At 42.8% G+C, this 17,287-nt stretch overlaps 1 protein-coding gene across 1 annotated transcript in view; it reads right to left on the bottom strand.

Moving 5' to 3' along the window:
* Positions 1 to 13,578, bottom strand: part of TSPOAP1 (TSPO associated protein 1) — a gene marked incomplete at both ends in the record, with an annotated part of 99,886 nt that extends 86,308 nt beyond the window's left edge. The window contains 2 exons of the mRNA XM_081346746.1: positions 659 to 766; positions 13,300 to 13,578. Of these exons, the coding sequence (XP_081202872.1) occupies positions 659 to 766; positions 13,300 to 13,578 (387 nt within the window). The remainder of the gene's footprint in view (positions 1 to 658; positions 767 to 13,299) is intronic.
* Positions 13,579 to 17,287: the final 3,709 nt, after the last annotated feature.

Raw genomic sequence — 17,287 nt, 5'->3', positions numbered from 1 at the left:
TTTGTAGCCTGGTTCCTATCATTCCAATCAGCATATTGGTCCAGCCTTCCAACTTCAACAGCCTGGCTCAAGATGAGACAGTTCCTTACAACCCAAAGTTCATTAGCCTCTTAAGGCAATACTTTCAAAATGTTTTTAATTGACGAAGAAGCGGGAGAACGATGAGAACCAAGGGGCAGCAGCCCGCAAGGAATTCTAACTGCAATTATAAAGCTATGGAAATCTTTCCCTTTCACTCAGTGGAACTTTGGCAGGACAAAAGCTTGCTACCCTGTTTCAATTAGCAGAAGTGGCTCAGATATTCTATTTCAAGTGCCAAAACAGTTTGTTCAGCCCTGTGCTGAAAGCATTGGTCTGCATCATTTGGAACCCAAAGTTTCAAATAGCCTTTTTTATGCCCTCAAATGTCATTGCAAAGGAACATCTTTGGAATTATACAAGCCATCCTTGGTGCCCAATACAATAACTCAGGATTGTCAACTTACAGATCTCCAGATAGTGTTGCACTTCAATTTCAATCACCATTAGCCAGTTTGGCTAATGACTAAGGACAATGGGACTTGAAGCTCAACAACATCTAGGTAGCCAGAGACTGTTCAATCACGCTTGACTAAACAACATTTTGGTACCATGCATACAACTCTTGCATGCCCCTTACCAGAAGATTGTTTTCCTTCTTCAGGCTGGCACAACGTATCTGCAACTCCTCTAGGGCTGTCAGAAGCACTTGGTTTTGACGCAGAAGACAGGGATAACTCATACCATACTGTAAAGCAGAAGGAGGAGTTAAAGGAAATACAGAAAAAGGAGGGGAAAAGGAGGATGTTATTAACTCATTCTTTACTAATTACACTCCAGGAAGGTTTTCTTATTCTACTTTTGTCTAGATGTGTTAACAATAGCTCCCAACATTTACATGCTTGAACACCAATTCATCTTGATTAGATTAGAATGGAGAGGGCTATACTTACAAGTTGTGTAGAATGGAACCAAATTCTTAACAGTTATCATGGGAAAATAATAACATACACCACTGTGTCAATGTCATCCTGGTAGGTTTTCTCCTGTTTTAGAGAACAACTCCCATTGACTGCTATGCGGAAATGTGTGATGGCTTCCCTTTTTAAGGAATACAATCTTCATAGGAAATAGTAAGGGTAGTTTCCCTGGGGGGGATCTTGCTCAGAATTAAAAAATCTTTGCTCAAGGCTTCTTGACAGCAGGAGGAGGGGGGGAGGAAGAGGAGGAGAAGGGTGGAGGAATCCTATGACTTTCCTAAGCTGCTTTCTTTCAACATTGGTAACCTGATTACAAAAGTAACTTATTTTCTGGTTATACATAATCTATTGAACCATAAATCAATCAAACAGGCAGGATTAACATAAAAGGCTATGCCAAAAAAGTCTAAGTAATGCAATGCATCTGCTAGGTCTCTAGTTGGCCTGGTTAGACCAGTTGTGTGAACAAGCCATTGAGGCAGAGATAGAGATCTAGCTTAATATTAGACAAAATTCCTAACAGCAACAGCGGTTTGTCAACCGAGCCAATGATCGAAAGAGATAGTCGATCCCCTTTTAGTTGATGTGTTCAAGCGTGTATGTGTTTGTGTGTATGTGTGTGCACACACATACATATATACATCTGAATGTATGTATAAATAGTGTGTGTGTTTGTGTGTGTACATATACATATGATAAAAAACTACTAAAAATGCTGATCTCCGAGACTAAAAACTTTATTAGAAACTAAGTTTTCGTCAGCGGCTGGTGACGTTGTCAAAGTATAAGCCAGGATCTGGGAACGCTCGTATACATATACATATACTTATACACTCTCAATATCAGCCACATGCAGTGGAAAATCCAACTCTTACAAATACCGTCTCCCTTGCTCTTGATTTTCCGCATTATTATATTACTGGTTACCATGTCTTTTGAGTAATAGACAAATCCTTTTTCAAATTCAAATTCAAACATCCTGTGGCTTTTTCCCCTGACTGTTTGTTTAAGGAAAGAGGGATTTGGGAACTTTTGGCTCTCACCCAAAGCGACAGTAGTTAATCTAGCTGCGTCTCCACACCTCTGAGCCTTCACTGATGATGGCAGACTCATTGAAGCTATGCAATCACTTCCAGGCATCTACAAAATATATTCCCAAAGAGCTTTTTGTCCTTCCTTTCCAGTCTTACAGCTGCAGGGCTCAGTAAATAAATGTAAAAATCAAAAGAGAATTTTTTAAAAAATGTGTTCTTCCTAATATTGTAAAGGGTGATAAGTCTCCCCAATGTGGAAGAATCATTTTTTTTCTTTTGCTGTTATATAAAGCAATCCTTTGGGGTATGTGCTGAGTGTCTTTCCCTGAGAAATAGCAACCTCATGTCAGCCTTTTAGAAGAAAGCAGCAGTCATCCCCACACTGACTTCATTAAATCCCATTCCCATGTTTGAGCACAAGGTATGTGTGAAATATTCAAAAACTCAGAGTAACAGCATTTTCCCTTCATTTTGGAAGTATAAATGAAGCAACGTTTTCTCAGTCTGTTGCCTGCAGGGATGTAGGACTTTATCTCTTATAATGTCCCAGCAAGCAGGTTAAGGAGATTGACAGCTGTCCAATTTAGAGCAGCTAGCTCTTAAATGGGATGTTGTAACACCACCCTATTTAACTTATATGCAGAGCACATCATGAGAAAGGCAGGGCTAGATGAATCAAAAATTGGAATTAAGATTGCTGGGAGAAATATCAACAACCTAAGATACGCAGATGATACCACTCTAATGGCAGAAAAGTGAAGAAGAACTAAAGAGCCTCTTGTTGCGGGTGAAGAAGGAGAGTGCAAAACTTGGGTTGAAACTTAACATTAAGAAAACCAAGATCATGTCATCCGGCCCTCTCAATTCCTGGCAAATAGATGGGGAAGACATGGAGGTAGTGACAGATTTTATTTTCCTTGGCTCCAAGATCACTGCAGATGGGGACTGTAGCCAAGAAATTAAAAGATGCTTGCTCCTCGGGAGGAAAGCCATGGCAAATCTAGACAGCACACTAAAAAGCAGAGACATCACCCTGTCAACAAAAGTGCGTATAGTCAAGGCTATGGTCTTCCCAGTTGCAATGTATGGCAGTGAAAGTTGGACCATAAAAAAGGCTGAGCACCAAAGAATTGAGGCCTTTGAACTATGGGGCTGGAGAAGACTCCTGCGAGTCCCTTGGACTGCAAGGCGATCAAACCGGTCAGTCCTAGAGGAGATCAACCCTGACTGCTCTTTAGAAGGCCAGGTCCTGAAGTTGAAACTCAAATACTTTGGCCACCTAATGAGAAGGAAGGACTCACTGGAGAAGAGCCTAATGCTGGGAAAGATTGAGGGCAAGAGAAGAAGGGGATGACAGAGAATGAGGTGGCTGGATGGAGTCACTGAAGCAGTAGGCGTGAGCCTAAATGGACTCCAGAAGATGGTAGAGGACAGGAAGGCCTGGAGGAACATTGTCCATGGGGTCGCAATGGGTCAGACAAGACTTCACAGCTAACAACAACAACAACACCCTTACCCATGGGATGAATTCATACAACACGTTTTACCAGGTCATTCCTACTGGTGCATGTTGACCTTCCTCATTTATCAGCAAGAAGATTCAAATTCAGGAAGCCCTGACTGGCACTTGCACAACATCTGCCCAACAACTTTAACATCAATTCCCAATGGAAAGCCTAATGGGTCACTGGATGCCCAGTCATAGGAAAACCTATAAATTAACCCCACAAAAAAAGGTGGCAGGCTTTGAACTATCACATCAGCAATGGACAATCCTGAATAGGATTTGCATCTCCCATGGTGTCTGCTGGGACTTTCTGTATAAATGGGGCATAGTATCCTCCCCACAGTGTGATTGCAGAATCCCAAGTCAACCTGTAAATCACATCATGATTGGTTGTAAGCTGAGGGCATATACTGGTCCAGTATCTGACTTTTTTAATATAAACAATGCTGCGCTTCAATGTTTAGATGGCCTAGACCAGGGGTAGGCAACCTTGGCTCTTTTATGACTCATGGACTTCAACTCCCAGAATTCCTGAGCCAGCTGGCTCAGGAATTCTGGGAGTTGAAGTCCATGAGTCATAAAAGAGCCGAGGTTGCCTACCCCTGGCCTAGACGTTGATATTTGAACATAGATCATTTTGACATTTATATTTTATTGGGTTCTGCTAATCTAGTTGAAATGTTAATTTATACTGCTAATCCATGTATGATATGCCTTATGCTAAATAAATAAAAACCAGGTCAGATCAAGACTGAGTAAGTGTATTGTCAGAGCATTCTAAGCTTGCTAGCTGCTAATCAGCTAGTTTTATTTATAGCTTAGCATCTTATGGAAGCCAACATATTAAGTTATGATTCCATATATCATGAGAATGCAGTAATTAATTCAATGGCCAGTTTATGCTTGTTATCTAAACAGATCTATAATATTCATTGTGTGCAAATATTTGACATGTAGGATTTTTATTCTATCACTAGGAGGCATAGAGTGAATAAAGAAAAGAAGGATCTAGGCTAGGGATACATGTGGGGCAAAAGGTATACATAAGCTTCTTGGAGGTCATATACAGCCCTCAGGCTCTGGCTTGTGCTCCTCTGCCCTAGGCAATCTCTCCATGATTCAGCAGCATACCAAATACTATCATTTTGCAGCCTAGCAGGAATTACCCCTTGCAAGATCTTTGAAGAACTCAGATATAATTAAATCTATGCTGTTCCAGCAAAGCCTGGTGCATTTAAAGCAGCCAGTCACACTTTCAATCCTCCCTTAGCCATCCGTCTGTTTGAATTCTTTTTGAATGGGCAACGAATGTTCTCTTCAAATCAACAAGGACTTTAAAAAACTGCTATGCATTCAAGGTTGAATCTCACAGAATGAGAAGTAACTGGCTTCTCTGAGAGGACAGGTCATTTGACTCTGGAAAGTGGTGACATCCCAAAGAAAATGATTCAAGATGACATATTAAGACTACAAATCTGGTGCACGTAGCGGAGCAGCCTCCTTTACCGTATGGCGGGTCTGTGGCGGATGCAAACGATGATGAATTATAAATCCTTCACCCTTGCCTTCAGATTTATGGAGGGTTGAGGAAGCCTGACCCACAAGATTTCTCTATCTGCTCCCTGAGGTCTCCCCATCTAGCTCCTCGCCTGGGACCTGGGAGTCTAAAACATTTCCCCAAGTCCTTCCTTTTTTTCATCTCTTCACCAATATTCAAAGGTCATGCTAGAGTTCATCCTCAGGAAATTCTCTGTGCTTTGGTCTGTTCTGTGGCCAGAGGCCAAATTATGCACTGTAAAGATTGCTTGGAGATGGGAGATGCTTCCAAGTAATCCACCAGATACCCAGCTTGGATTGCCCCTGTGACTATGTAGGACAGACAGGGAGGAAGCTAACCACCAGATTGCAAGGAGATAAGCGAGCGATCAAACAAGGAGACCCAAACTCATTGGTAGCCTCATATTGAAATAAACAAAGACATACCTTCAATTCTGCAACTACTAAGATTGTTAGACAAGCAAGCACAAAAACAGCCAAGGAAGTGATTGAAGCCTGGTAATAGGCCCCTGGTCAATCAACAGGAGTGCTGACTTACCACCAGCTTATCAAGTACTCAGGAGGCAAGGGCTTGGCAGCATAGGGAAACACAGCCAATGACTTAATAGCCATCAACATCCCAATCTACATCTAAACAGCTATACACAATGTGCACCACATAAATACAGAACAGCCCAAAGAACACACAGAAGTTCCCTGAGGATGGGCTCCAGCACACGTCCGAAAACTCAGAAGACTAAACTTCTGGTCCCAGTGACTGACCCAGATTGGATCCTGCAACTCCTTTCCTGAACTTTCAACCTCATCTCCCCTTTGCTGTTGAGCTGGGACCATCCCTCACTATTGGCATGCATATATACGTCTGGGAAAATGTGGGGGGAAAGAGATTGTCCAGTCCTGTATCAATCTGTGGAATCAATAATCACAAATTGCTGTACTGATCAAATGATACTATATTGTAAAAAGATTATTAGATACTGTAAGAGAAGAAATATATCAGTGGATATTGAGTTGGACCACAGGCTCACTCCTATATTAAAGATCTGTAAGTTCCTCTCTTCTACATAAATCAAAATCAGAGTCATGATGTTAAGGAGAGGTTATAGTTCAATAACATTTACTCATATGAAAAGTCTTATTGGATCTGTTCCAAAGTTCTGCTGATTTGCGATCTGGCACTGCCCCAAAGCAAGTAAACAGAAGTTACTAAGAAAGCAACAAATGGGCCTCTCACATGTTTCCAGGTATGTAATTTCCAGTCAAGGTTTGGCCATACTAACTGATGTGTATGAGAGTTTAGTTTCAATACATATTTTGTAAGAGCAATGTTCATTGTTTTTCTCTCTGCAGCACTGGCTGCTCATACTACAAGCAATGCTGGATTTTTATTGGGGAGGGGTACGTACGCCTATTGAAATCATAGAATAATCAAACATCAGTTTGGACAGGACTTTGGAGACCAGCCAGTACAACTTCTTACCCAGTAGGGCAGGAATCCACTACTATTGCATTCCTACGGATGACCATCCAACCTCTATTTAAGCTGGTGTTTCTCAACCTCAGCAACCTTAAGCTAAGGTTGAGAAACACACTGGTTTAAAACTCCAGGGATGAACCCGTGTCTGTAGACTGTTCTTCCAAAGTCTGAAAGGCTGACTCACTTTTTTTCATTATTGAGATCATCAAAAAGGTAGTCATTAAGTATCTGAACGTCTCGTTAGTGAAATTATTAAGCTCAACTTCCTTTTGTCTCATTGCCTAAGATCCTGTTGAATATGCAGGCGGTATTCACATAATACAACTGATTTGGTTATTGGAACAATGTTTTTTTCTGGTTTTACCTAATATAGATAATTCTTTGGGTTTAAAGAACACTGTTTTGCTGTTCACCTTTGACATGGAGGTGGCAATGTAATCCAAGTGTGGAAGCACAGAATCAAGCACGATTGGGGTGCTAGAAGATCATTGTTATAACTGTGGGTGTTATTCTGTGACATTGCTCCATTTTTGGCGGTGCCTCTCCTGCTGCCAAGTCAATAGAGAGTTTGTAGCACAAGGTTTACCAGCAGGTCCTGCCAGCAACCAGAACTGAATACAGTTTAAATAGTAAACACATAAACAAGATGAGCAATTAATATGAGAAAAATATGGCCCTCAATCACTCCTTGTGAACTTTTCAAAGCCAACTGATTGATCACAAGAAGAGAGAGGTAGTTGGACCATCTTCAACTTTACTGCATAACCATGAAAGTTGAAAATAGATTCTCTATATTCAAAACTGGCCCACCTTAAGACAAGTCAAAAAGAAGTTACTATTTTACTGTTTAGTTTTTTTAGTACTCCTGTAATCCTCCTTCTTCCACATAAAATAATTAAGACCCCCAGTTTGGTCTCAGGTGAAGGCATCAGGCTAGAAACCTGTGAGACTGTGAGTTCTAGTCCTGCCTTAGGCATGAAAGCCAACTGGGTGACTTTGGGCTAGTTATGCTCTCACAGCCCAACCCACCTCACAGGATTGGTGTTGTTGGGGAAAATAGGAGGAGGAAAGAATATATTAGATATGTCTTCCATATCTAAATTATTTATAAAAATAATAAAGGTGGAATAAAAGATTTCTTAAATTTTTAAGGGAAAAGTGATACACAGCACATACTGTATTCACAGCCTGGGCTTCTCCAAATGCTTGATATGACTCTGATAACTCCCTCCAAAATTGCCAAGGATTCATACTTTAACAAGGAAAATCAGTAAACATGTACAGAGCATTTCATCTTTCTAATTAAGCTTAAATTTTATCTAAGCTAGCATTTGTCCTGGTCTCTTTTTGAACCTACCCAAGAAGAAGGTGGGCTAAGGCCTTGTCCCGTCATGTTTTTCTCATGATGGGACCACTCCATCAAAGCCGATCCATGATCAAAATGCTCTGTTCAGTTTGGTCCATGCAATGACTTGACTGCAGCAACCTGAGTTATGTTCCAGCTCTCAAACCCTTCCTTTGTTTGTGGCACATATTTGCATGCACGAGTGGGCAAAGTCACACTCTGAACCAGATCAGATAAACACCCATCAACATCATCTGTCAAAATGCTAAACTCAGTTGAACTTGGTTTGGTTTTGTGGCTTGGTGGTATGTACAAATGTAAGAAATGTTATACTTCAGTATCCAGCTTAAGCATGTTGTATAAATAACCCTAAACAACCTTAATCATCTTGGCATATTCTCCCATGTGGTTCACACAACATGCTAACACAATGTCTGGATTTCCATAACATACAGAACAACAAATTACATTTTAACTTAGCCACTTAGATTGCACAAATCAAGCCATCACTTCAACACAGAAGTTGCCTTGGATTTATAATCCTTCCATATTTTCCCATCACTTTTTCTCTTTTAGAATAAAGGGAATAAAAAGAATGTTTTAAACAGAAAATAAAGTATTTAAGAGGAAAAAGCAAAATTCTCTCAGCCCAGCCCATCTCACAGGGTTGTTGGTGTGGGAAAAATGGGAGGAGGAAGAAGCATTTCATATGTTCACCACCTCAAGTTACTATAAAATTAATAAAGGTAGAATTAAGGTGGTGAGCCAGTTTGGTCTAGACTAGAGCATGGGTGTCAAACTCAATACGTCACATGACATGTCGCAACATATCACCTTTTTTGCATTGCCAGAGCTTGGGTGGGCACGGCCTCTGCATAATGCAACCGGCCCGCAGGCCGGCAATTTGACACTCCTGGTCTAGAGGTTAAGGCACCAGGTTGGAAAGCAGAAGAATTCAAACCCCATCTTAGCAATGGAAGCCAACTGGGCTTAGGCCAGTCACCCTCTTTCAGCCCAACCCACCTCAGGGTTATTGTTCTGGGGAAATTAGGAGGAAGGGATGTTGGATATGTTTGCCGCCTTGAGTTATTTGTAAAAATAATGAAGGTGGGATTCAAATAAGTAAATATTTTTTTAAAAAAACAAATATCAAGAGAAGCAATTAAAATTACTCTCTATCTGGAAGCATTCTAATTTGTAGAGTTGGACCTTCCAGGCGCAGAGTTGAGAAACCAAATGCAAAGTAAGTTGATCTGACCCACACCCATGGATACAGCCACAATGCCACCATCTCCTTTAGCATCCAGTTCTCTAATCCCAATGAACAGCTTTTCATTGCAGAAACATCTTCCATTGTAGCATCTATGACTTCGAAGGAAACACTTCTCTCAAACACTTGTTTAAAGAGAGTAGAATGCACTTGTAAGTACAGGGTTTCTGTTGCCCTCAAGCACCACTAAGTATCTCTTTCATTCCTTCTCTCCTTCCGGGCTGCTAAAAAAGTATCTGATGGCTTCTTAGTTTGGGAAAATATTTTGCTCTCTCTCATTGAAGCCCAAATATACAGTATAGTGAAAAACTGAAATCCGGATATATTTTATTTTATTTTATTTTATTATTTTATTTTATTTTATTTTATTATTTTATTTTATTTTATTTTATTTTATTATTTTATTTTATTTTATTATTTTATTTTATTTTATTTTATTTTTTATTTTTTATTTTTTTATTTTATTTTTTATTTTTTTATTTTTTTTATTTTATTTATTTTATTTTATTTTATTTTATTTTATTATTTTATTTTATTTTATTTTATTTTATTTTATTTTATTTTATTTTATTATTTTATTTTATTTTATTTTATTTTATTTTTTATTTTATTGCTATGGCTGCCCACTCACAAATGCCAAAAAGGTAGTTAATAGCATTAAAAGTGGCAAAGATTTGTTTTTTTAAAAAAAAATCCAGAACACCCCCACCCCCTCCCAAAAGACCAGACTCTATAGCACAGGATCAAAATTCACATGAATATTAATAAATTACTGGCTCACACAATATCCTGGTACAGTGCCTCATGAACCACTAGGTCATCAAGGCCTTTTTAAAGGTCAGTCGGCTCAGGACCATACAGATCTTGGGGGTGAGGGTGGGGATGCTGCTCCACAGGGCAGCAATAGTAACCAAGAAAGCCAGTTTCCCAGATCTCACCAGATCAACTCTCAGCCAGCTTCTCGTGTGTGAGAGATGGGTGGGGTATCAGCCTGATCAATTGGTAAGTACCATGCAACATGTTACTTGATATAAAATCTAAGGAACTAGATGTTGAAAGAATCATGAATTGTAACACAGATCAGAAAGTGTCATTTCAGAAATCCAAAGCAAAATTATTTATTTATCCCAGATTTTTCATTGTGCTAGATTTCTAAAATTGAACATGTTGGGGGCTCAAATCCTATCTGGAAATTACACTCAACTGGCATAGATACTCGCAGCATGCAACCACTTTCTCAAAGACCAAGGATGCATTCTCAGAAATTAAAAAAGTGCCTTGATTTACACAAAAGCATGGAGCTAGATTAGAATCAAGGGGTAAGGAGCTCATTGAAAACCAGGGTGCTTTGATCCAATGCAGGGACCCCTCAAGGGCCCCGCCTCTTTTGTGTGTCATTGTAATTGCAAGGAATCCAGACTATCTCCCCCATTAAACAGTGCCCAATGCAGTAAGCTTCTTGGAAATATAACAGCTGCTTTTGCTCTGGAGAACAGCCCAAATCACATAAATAGCAAAACATCTTGCATTTTTTGGTGGATACAGATGCTCATTTTTACAAAAGGATTGGAGCTAAATCCAGGATGCTTGAACTTAGAAAGTTCTTCCTGTATCTGAGACCCTGAAGTAGAGCCACTCCCAAAAGTAGGCAGTACAAGAACAGATGTGTGCAATTTGTTTTAGATCCATCGAGTCTGTTGAGTTTTGTTTTGTGGTTTCTGGTTGGGGAGACAAGCAGTAAATCTGATTTGGAAATCTGAAATTCACTCTTCCTTCTCCAGTGACCTTAAAGCAAACATATCCCCCTGCCCCCTCCCCCTCTCCTCCCCTTGGGACAACCACCAAAATGTGGGATAACATAATGACTAAGGAGAAGCCCTGATTTCATCTAGCCATTCTTCACCTTCTGTAATATAGGTATAGCAACAGCTTACTAAATCAATAAAAAAGAACTTGTTTTGAAGGTAGATTTGCATATATGTCTTACAAAATCTAGTAGTCCTTACAATATACACATATATTCAAACACTACATATCACATTATTGTATTTATATCCTCCCTTTCTTCCAGGAGTCAAAGTGGAATATAAAACATATTTTCTGTCTATTTTCCTCCAGAACAACAATCCTGTGAGGTGGGTTGGGCTGAGGCACCCCCGCACACGCACACACACACACCTTCATTTCAGCAAGTAGAGGATAGCAGTAGATGGAAACACCCCTATCCATTTTACTAATCTCATTCATTTAAAATGGATCACTCATAGGTGTTTCTGACTAGTCTGCTGGTGGAGCACATAAAAGCACATAAATGCAAAATATGATTAGCACAGGAAGAATATAAGAGGAACTTGGCTGCATCAGATCAAAAGGTTTATTTCTTCATGTGATCCAGCTCCTTGTTTCTCAATAGCTGAGACTGCACAAATTAGACTAAAATCGGGGAGAGGGGCTTATAGACTGGGGTTCAGCATTTTGAATGAATTCAATTCATTATATTAAACCATAATGTGATGTGTTTATTTATTTGAGTATAGCAGAGAAAATGCAGAGAAATTGCATTTTGTTAGTCTGGCTTTTGGGTTTAGCATGTTGAATAATACTAGCAGTTCAAAGCCAACTGCCCTGACTGTTCACATGCTACCGGACAGATGTCCAACATTTTCCCAATGACATTTAAAACCCTAAACAGTTTAGGAATCCAACATTAAGAGGGAGAATCTGTCCCAGTATATACCTGGCCGAAAATTAACACCTGCAGGGTGGTTCCTCCTTGGAATCTCAAGGTTAGGAAAAGTGCATTATGTGGGGGCAGAGAAAAGGACCTCTTCTGTTGTGGAACCCCAGAACAAATGTCCCTTCTTGGAGACCAGACTGACAGCCACTTTGCTTACATTTCTCTGACAAGTAAAGACTTTTCACTCTATCATTTGGAACTTAATAACCTCAGCCTGGTAATGCCCTGTTGATTCTTGTCAACATCTGCATCTCTTGATTATGTTAGTAAGGTAATTGCTGTGTTTAAACCACCACCCCCTTATTTTATGGATTGTATCCTACCCCGTCCTAAGGATAATGTGCTAGCTAGAATTATTAATAAATACATTAGCAAAGCCAACCAAGTGTAGCCACTAGGTGCTTGCAGAAAGGTCTGCCAGCAAGGCATCAAGGCAGATTCTCCTTCCTACAGTTGCTTCCCATCCATTAGTACATTGCTTTTGAACATATCAGCTGCATGTAGCCATAACAGTTAATGGACACTGCTGCGTTTTTTGCTATACTTTAGCTTCTCCAGAAAATAAGGGGGTTTCTTCTAGCTTTGGAAGGTCCTTCCGATCAGATTTTTAAATGGCAAGGGTGCTGCAGCTTGTATGCCATGTGGGAAATATGGTTCCTCCTTAATGTCTGCCTATAAGGTTTGCCACATCCTTCCTTGCAGTCACAGATTTGTAATAAGAAGGCACCTCACCCCACCCGCCATGAAAAAGAAGAGAGTTATAATTTTGCATTGGTTACCAAGGGCAGAAAATCCAGAGTAAAGTGGGAGCAACCTAGGAGGAGCTATGCAGGATCAGACGAAGGTCCATCTACTCCATCCTCAGCATTCAGTTTCCAGCAGCAACCAACAGCAATCCTTTGCCTCCTACCCTTAGTAAGATCCAAAAGCTTCCAGGTCCTATTTTTGGCTTCATTGCTTGCAATTAAAATAAATTCTCTTGAGAGATAGAGAGGCAGTCAATGAACTGATCCTTTGTGCTCTAAAAAATAATGAACTTTTGCACCTCATACATCTCAAAAGATGGTCCAAATTACCTGCCATCATCAGCCTTTAACGTTGTAAGACATTGCTGCCCATCAGCTGGAGCTGGACTCTCTCCAGCTGGACTATCTGGCACAGATAGACAGGAAGGCAAGGAAACTCTGCAGGCAGAAACAAACCTGCCTGTTCCTATCTGAAGACAACCAACTGCTTTTGAAATGTCACAAGTCTGGCATCCTCCTACACTTTCAGAGATAGACTGCCTTTGAACATGGAAGATCTTCCTCAGGGAATCACATCCAACCGTTCCTTTCCTGTACGGAACACATACTAGACGACCCACCTCCTTACCTGCACCGGTGCCTCCCCCGGACAGCCTTCTAAGCCTTCTGCGGGATACCCTTCAGTGCTCCCGGGCGCTTGCTCCGAGCACGGAGAGCTTCCCCGAGAAGGGACTTCCAATTCCAGGGCTGTCTGGGTTCCTTCGGCCCCGCCAGGGCTCCCGGCACTTTCCGGCATAGCTCCCACCAAGAGGTGCCCTCCGCGCTCAATTGCGCCGTCGGCGGTCTTGCTCCGCGCCCAATCCTGGAGAAGCTGCGCATTGGGCTTCCCCCAGCCCTGCCTCTTCATCTTTCGGCGCGGAGCAGCGGGGGCGACGTTCCCTTCGGACTCGGCTTGGAGGAGGAGGAGGAGGAGGAGGAGGAGGAGGAGGAGGCTGGAGCGGTTACCGCAGCGAGGCTGGGGGCGCGCGGGCTGTCGCTGCCAGGGGACTCGGGGGCCCGCGCTGGCATCCCAGCGCCAGCCCGGGCAGCGTGTGGGGAAAGAGCGGAGCTGCAGTTGCTTCCCCGCCTGATTGGAAGGAGCTGGAGCGGCGGCGGCGGCTCCTCGGCGCGAGGGGCTCGGCTCGCGCGTCCTTCGCCTGCTGAGCTGTCACTGGTTTGGCAGCAAGAGGAGGAGGAGCCGCCGGCGGCGGCGTCCCTCGCGTTCCGCTGTACAAAAGGTCCAGTTCTCCAGCCCGCTTATGCCCTCGCTGGCGGCGGCTCTTCGGCGGCGGCCGGACGTCTTTTGCCGGCACCCCTCGGCTGCTCAATCCGCGCAGCCACGACGCTCGCTCCTTGAGCTGCAAGGCCGTCGCCGCCGCCGCCGCCGCCGTCTCCTCGTTCTTCCGCGTGTGCTTGTCGGACTACGGAGGTTTCGTCCGGCCGGACGGCTGCCTCATGCTCGGTCGCCCGCGGGGCCGGCTTCGGGGCCAACCGGGCGCCTTGGCTTCCCAGCCGGCTGGAGCCAAAAATTCCTCGGGCTTGGAACAAGAAGCCGCAGAGCGAGCAGGAGCGCCCGGCCCGGGTTCTTGCGAGCTCTCCAATAAGAAGTGGCTCAGGCGGTTTCCATGGAAATGGTGGCAGAATGGGGGCGCGCGGGCTGGTTATTGATTCCAGGTTCCGGGACTGCAGCAAAGCGCCGCCGCCGGGCGAGGAAGGAGCCTGGTGGCGGGGACCAAGCGGGAGGCTGCTCCCCAGACCGGCCCTCCCCAATTTCAGGGTCTCGGAGAGCCCTTGGCAACCCAGGCCACTGTGGCTTGGCTGGGCTCTTGTCCCTTGTTAAGCCTTTGGTCTTTGGTTTTGCCTAAAGTGAAGCGAAGTGAACGCAGCTCTGAGGATGGTGGTTTACACCACAAAGTAGCCTCTGATGTAGTTGGCTTTGATCTGGCATCTGCAGGAAGTGCGAACCTAGTCAACTGGAGTTTTTACTCAAGAATCGTGATTAACAAAAATGTAGCTTTTTACCGCGGATGAACCCAGCCGCAGGCTAATTCATTGGAGAAAGCAGGCCAGGACGGGCAGAGCTTCTGGGCAAATCATTAGCTTAATGTTGTGTAAGCTGTCCAGAGTTGCCTTGGGGGGAGAAGGGCGGCAAACAAATTTAATAGATAATAATTATTTTTATCTCAAGTATAACGAGCTGATTATAAGACATTTGTTTTCATGATTCCGGATACTGGCTCAGGCAACTGGCTGCCCTTGACAAAGGGATATTATGAAAATATCACACACACACACACACACACACACACACACACACACACTAGTATAACCACAACGCATAAAAGGACAGTTTTCATCCTACAAGCAAAATAAGCTGCCATATCTTAAGGTTCTTAGGGCCAGGCTCTGTTTGGGGAAAATAATAGGGGAGAATGTACATTGCCTTGATCAATATGAACTTCAGGATATATATCTAATAAATCAAAATGGAAATGCACTGCAAATCCATTTTGGACAATATTGTTGATTCTGCTGGCAACTTTCAAGAGGGTATCTCCCTTCCCTATAATATGGTTGTGTTTTGTTTGTTTTTTATTGGAGGTTTGAGGGTTTGAACCTTGAGGTTTCTCCTATGAACAGCCTCTTTCTAAACTGAGCATTCAGGTCACTGCCTGGCATTCACCTTTCCAAATCTGTTGTCAAGTTTGGTTGAATGGTTAAGGCATCAGGCTAGAAATTAGGGGAGTGTGAGTTCTAGTCATGCCTTAGATATGAAAGCTGGCTGGGTGACTTTGGGCCAGTCACTCCGGCTCACCCATGATGGTGTCAGACTTGGGTGAAAAACCTTCAGTTGATTCCTGTTGCAACCAATGGATCCATATTCAGTGGATTTAAAAAAACCCACCTTTTTTTAAACTGGAATCTGCACTTATGAGAAAATTCTAGGAAAGAAAAAAATACTAGTGTCCTCCAGTTGTGTTCAACTACAACAGTACAAATTTGATACTGATTTGATTCATATATGCTAAACCATAATGGGCTTTTGATTTAGCTTAGTAGGTTGTTTGAGTCCGGCTACCATAGTTAATAAACAATAATTTATCATGTATTACAATGTGCAAATCTAACCATTTGTTACTCAAGTAAACCATGACTCAGCCAATCTCAATGTATACATGGTTGTACTTTGACAATAAATTTTCATTCATTCATGACACCATGTCATATGCAAACAGCCAATAGCGGTTGATCAATAAACTGGAAAGTTGCTGTCTCCTAAAACAAGCCCTGTGAATTCAGCCACTAGATTTGAAATTGTACTCCATATATATGTCATAAGAATACAATCATTATTGATAAGATAACCTTTATTGTCATTTTTTTTACTGTGGGCACAACGGCACACATAAAAATGAAATTTAGTTGCCCGCTCTCAAAGTAGAACACATACATGACACACACCTAACCATACTATATACACATATGAATAGACCCACACCACTACATATACATAACAAATAAATATTAAATACTGTCCATCTTGAATATATAATGGAAGGAGGAAACTTGACAGTTCACAAGTATATGTGATATATGATATGAACCAAGCCATTATCATAAGACATATATAGTTTCGGCATAGAATATTATCAGAACACAGTTTTCGGCGGCGCAGAGCCTTCTTCTCCTTCCGGATGGTGGTTGCGGACTGTGGGCCTGGTCATCGGCCTCGCCGGACATGTTGGCGAATTCCCGGACTCAATACAGCTGCTGGGATCGCCTCTCTCCGCCGTTGGAAGATCGTTTGGACTGGCGGACGGGCGTTGGGGAGAGAATGCTTCTGTCCTCCCCCCCCAGACTGGCGGCGTTGGCCGGTGATGCGAGGATCGACAGAGGCCTGGCCTGCCTGTTCTTTACTTTCTCTGTTGACAGGCAGGCATTATGGCTAGCTCCATGCCTGATGGGAATTAAGATCCCCCAATTGACAGTCCAGTGTGGCTGGGACCTGACCGTGGTGGGAGGACGGTTTTGGACTGGTCAGCGACCACCCCACTGGTGTGAGAGACCAGTTGGGGTGGGCCTGGCTCAGGACCCCCCTTTCTCTCTCTGCTCCAGATTGGACTCCTCAGCCGGAGTGAGAGGACGACTGAGGTTGTCCCTTGGATTACCATCTCAGGTGAGAGCTGAGATGGCCTTGTGGACTAAGAGATATGCCTACTGGACTTTCTTTTCCAGCTATACACCATCATTGAGCGATCCTTTGGACATTTTTACAACATCTGCCCTAAGAGACTATCCTTATGTATGGTTTATCGTTACTCCGAAGCGGACTTGTATGCCCTTAGGGCGGTTCCTGCCTCATGGGCGCGACCTGTCGCCTGTTTCCATACTCCCCTTAATGACGAGCCCAAGCTCTGGGACTCCGAGAGGTGGCTGGGCTTAGATAGGGGCCTCGAGTTAAGATGTGCTAAGAGGCCCCTGATAAAAATTTTAGCCGGTTATTTTAAAAGGTTAGGGAGGGGGAGGGAGGGGGGGTAGGGAGGGAATCTTTAACCGGCACTCGGTCTGGTCCTGTT

Source organism: Vipera berus (genome assembly GCF_964194415.1).
Source record: "Vipera berus genome assembly, chromosome: 1".
Lineage (NCBI taxonomy): Eukaryota > Metazoa > Chordata > Lepidosauria > Squamata > Viperidae > Vipera > Vipera berus.
This window is presented reverse-complemented; position numbering and strand designations above follow the sequence as displayed.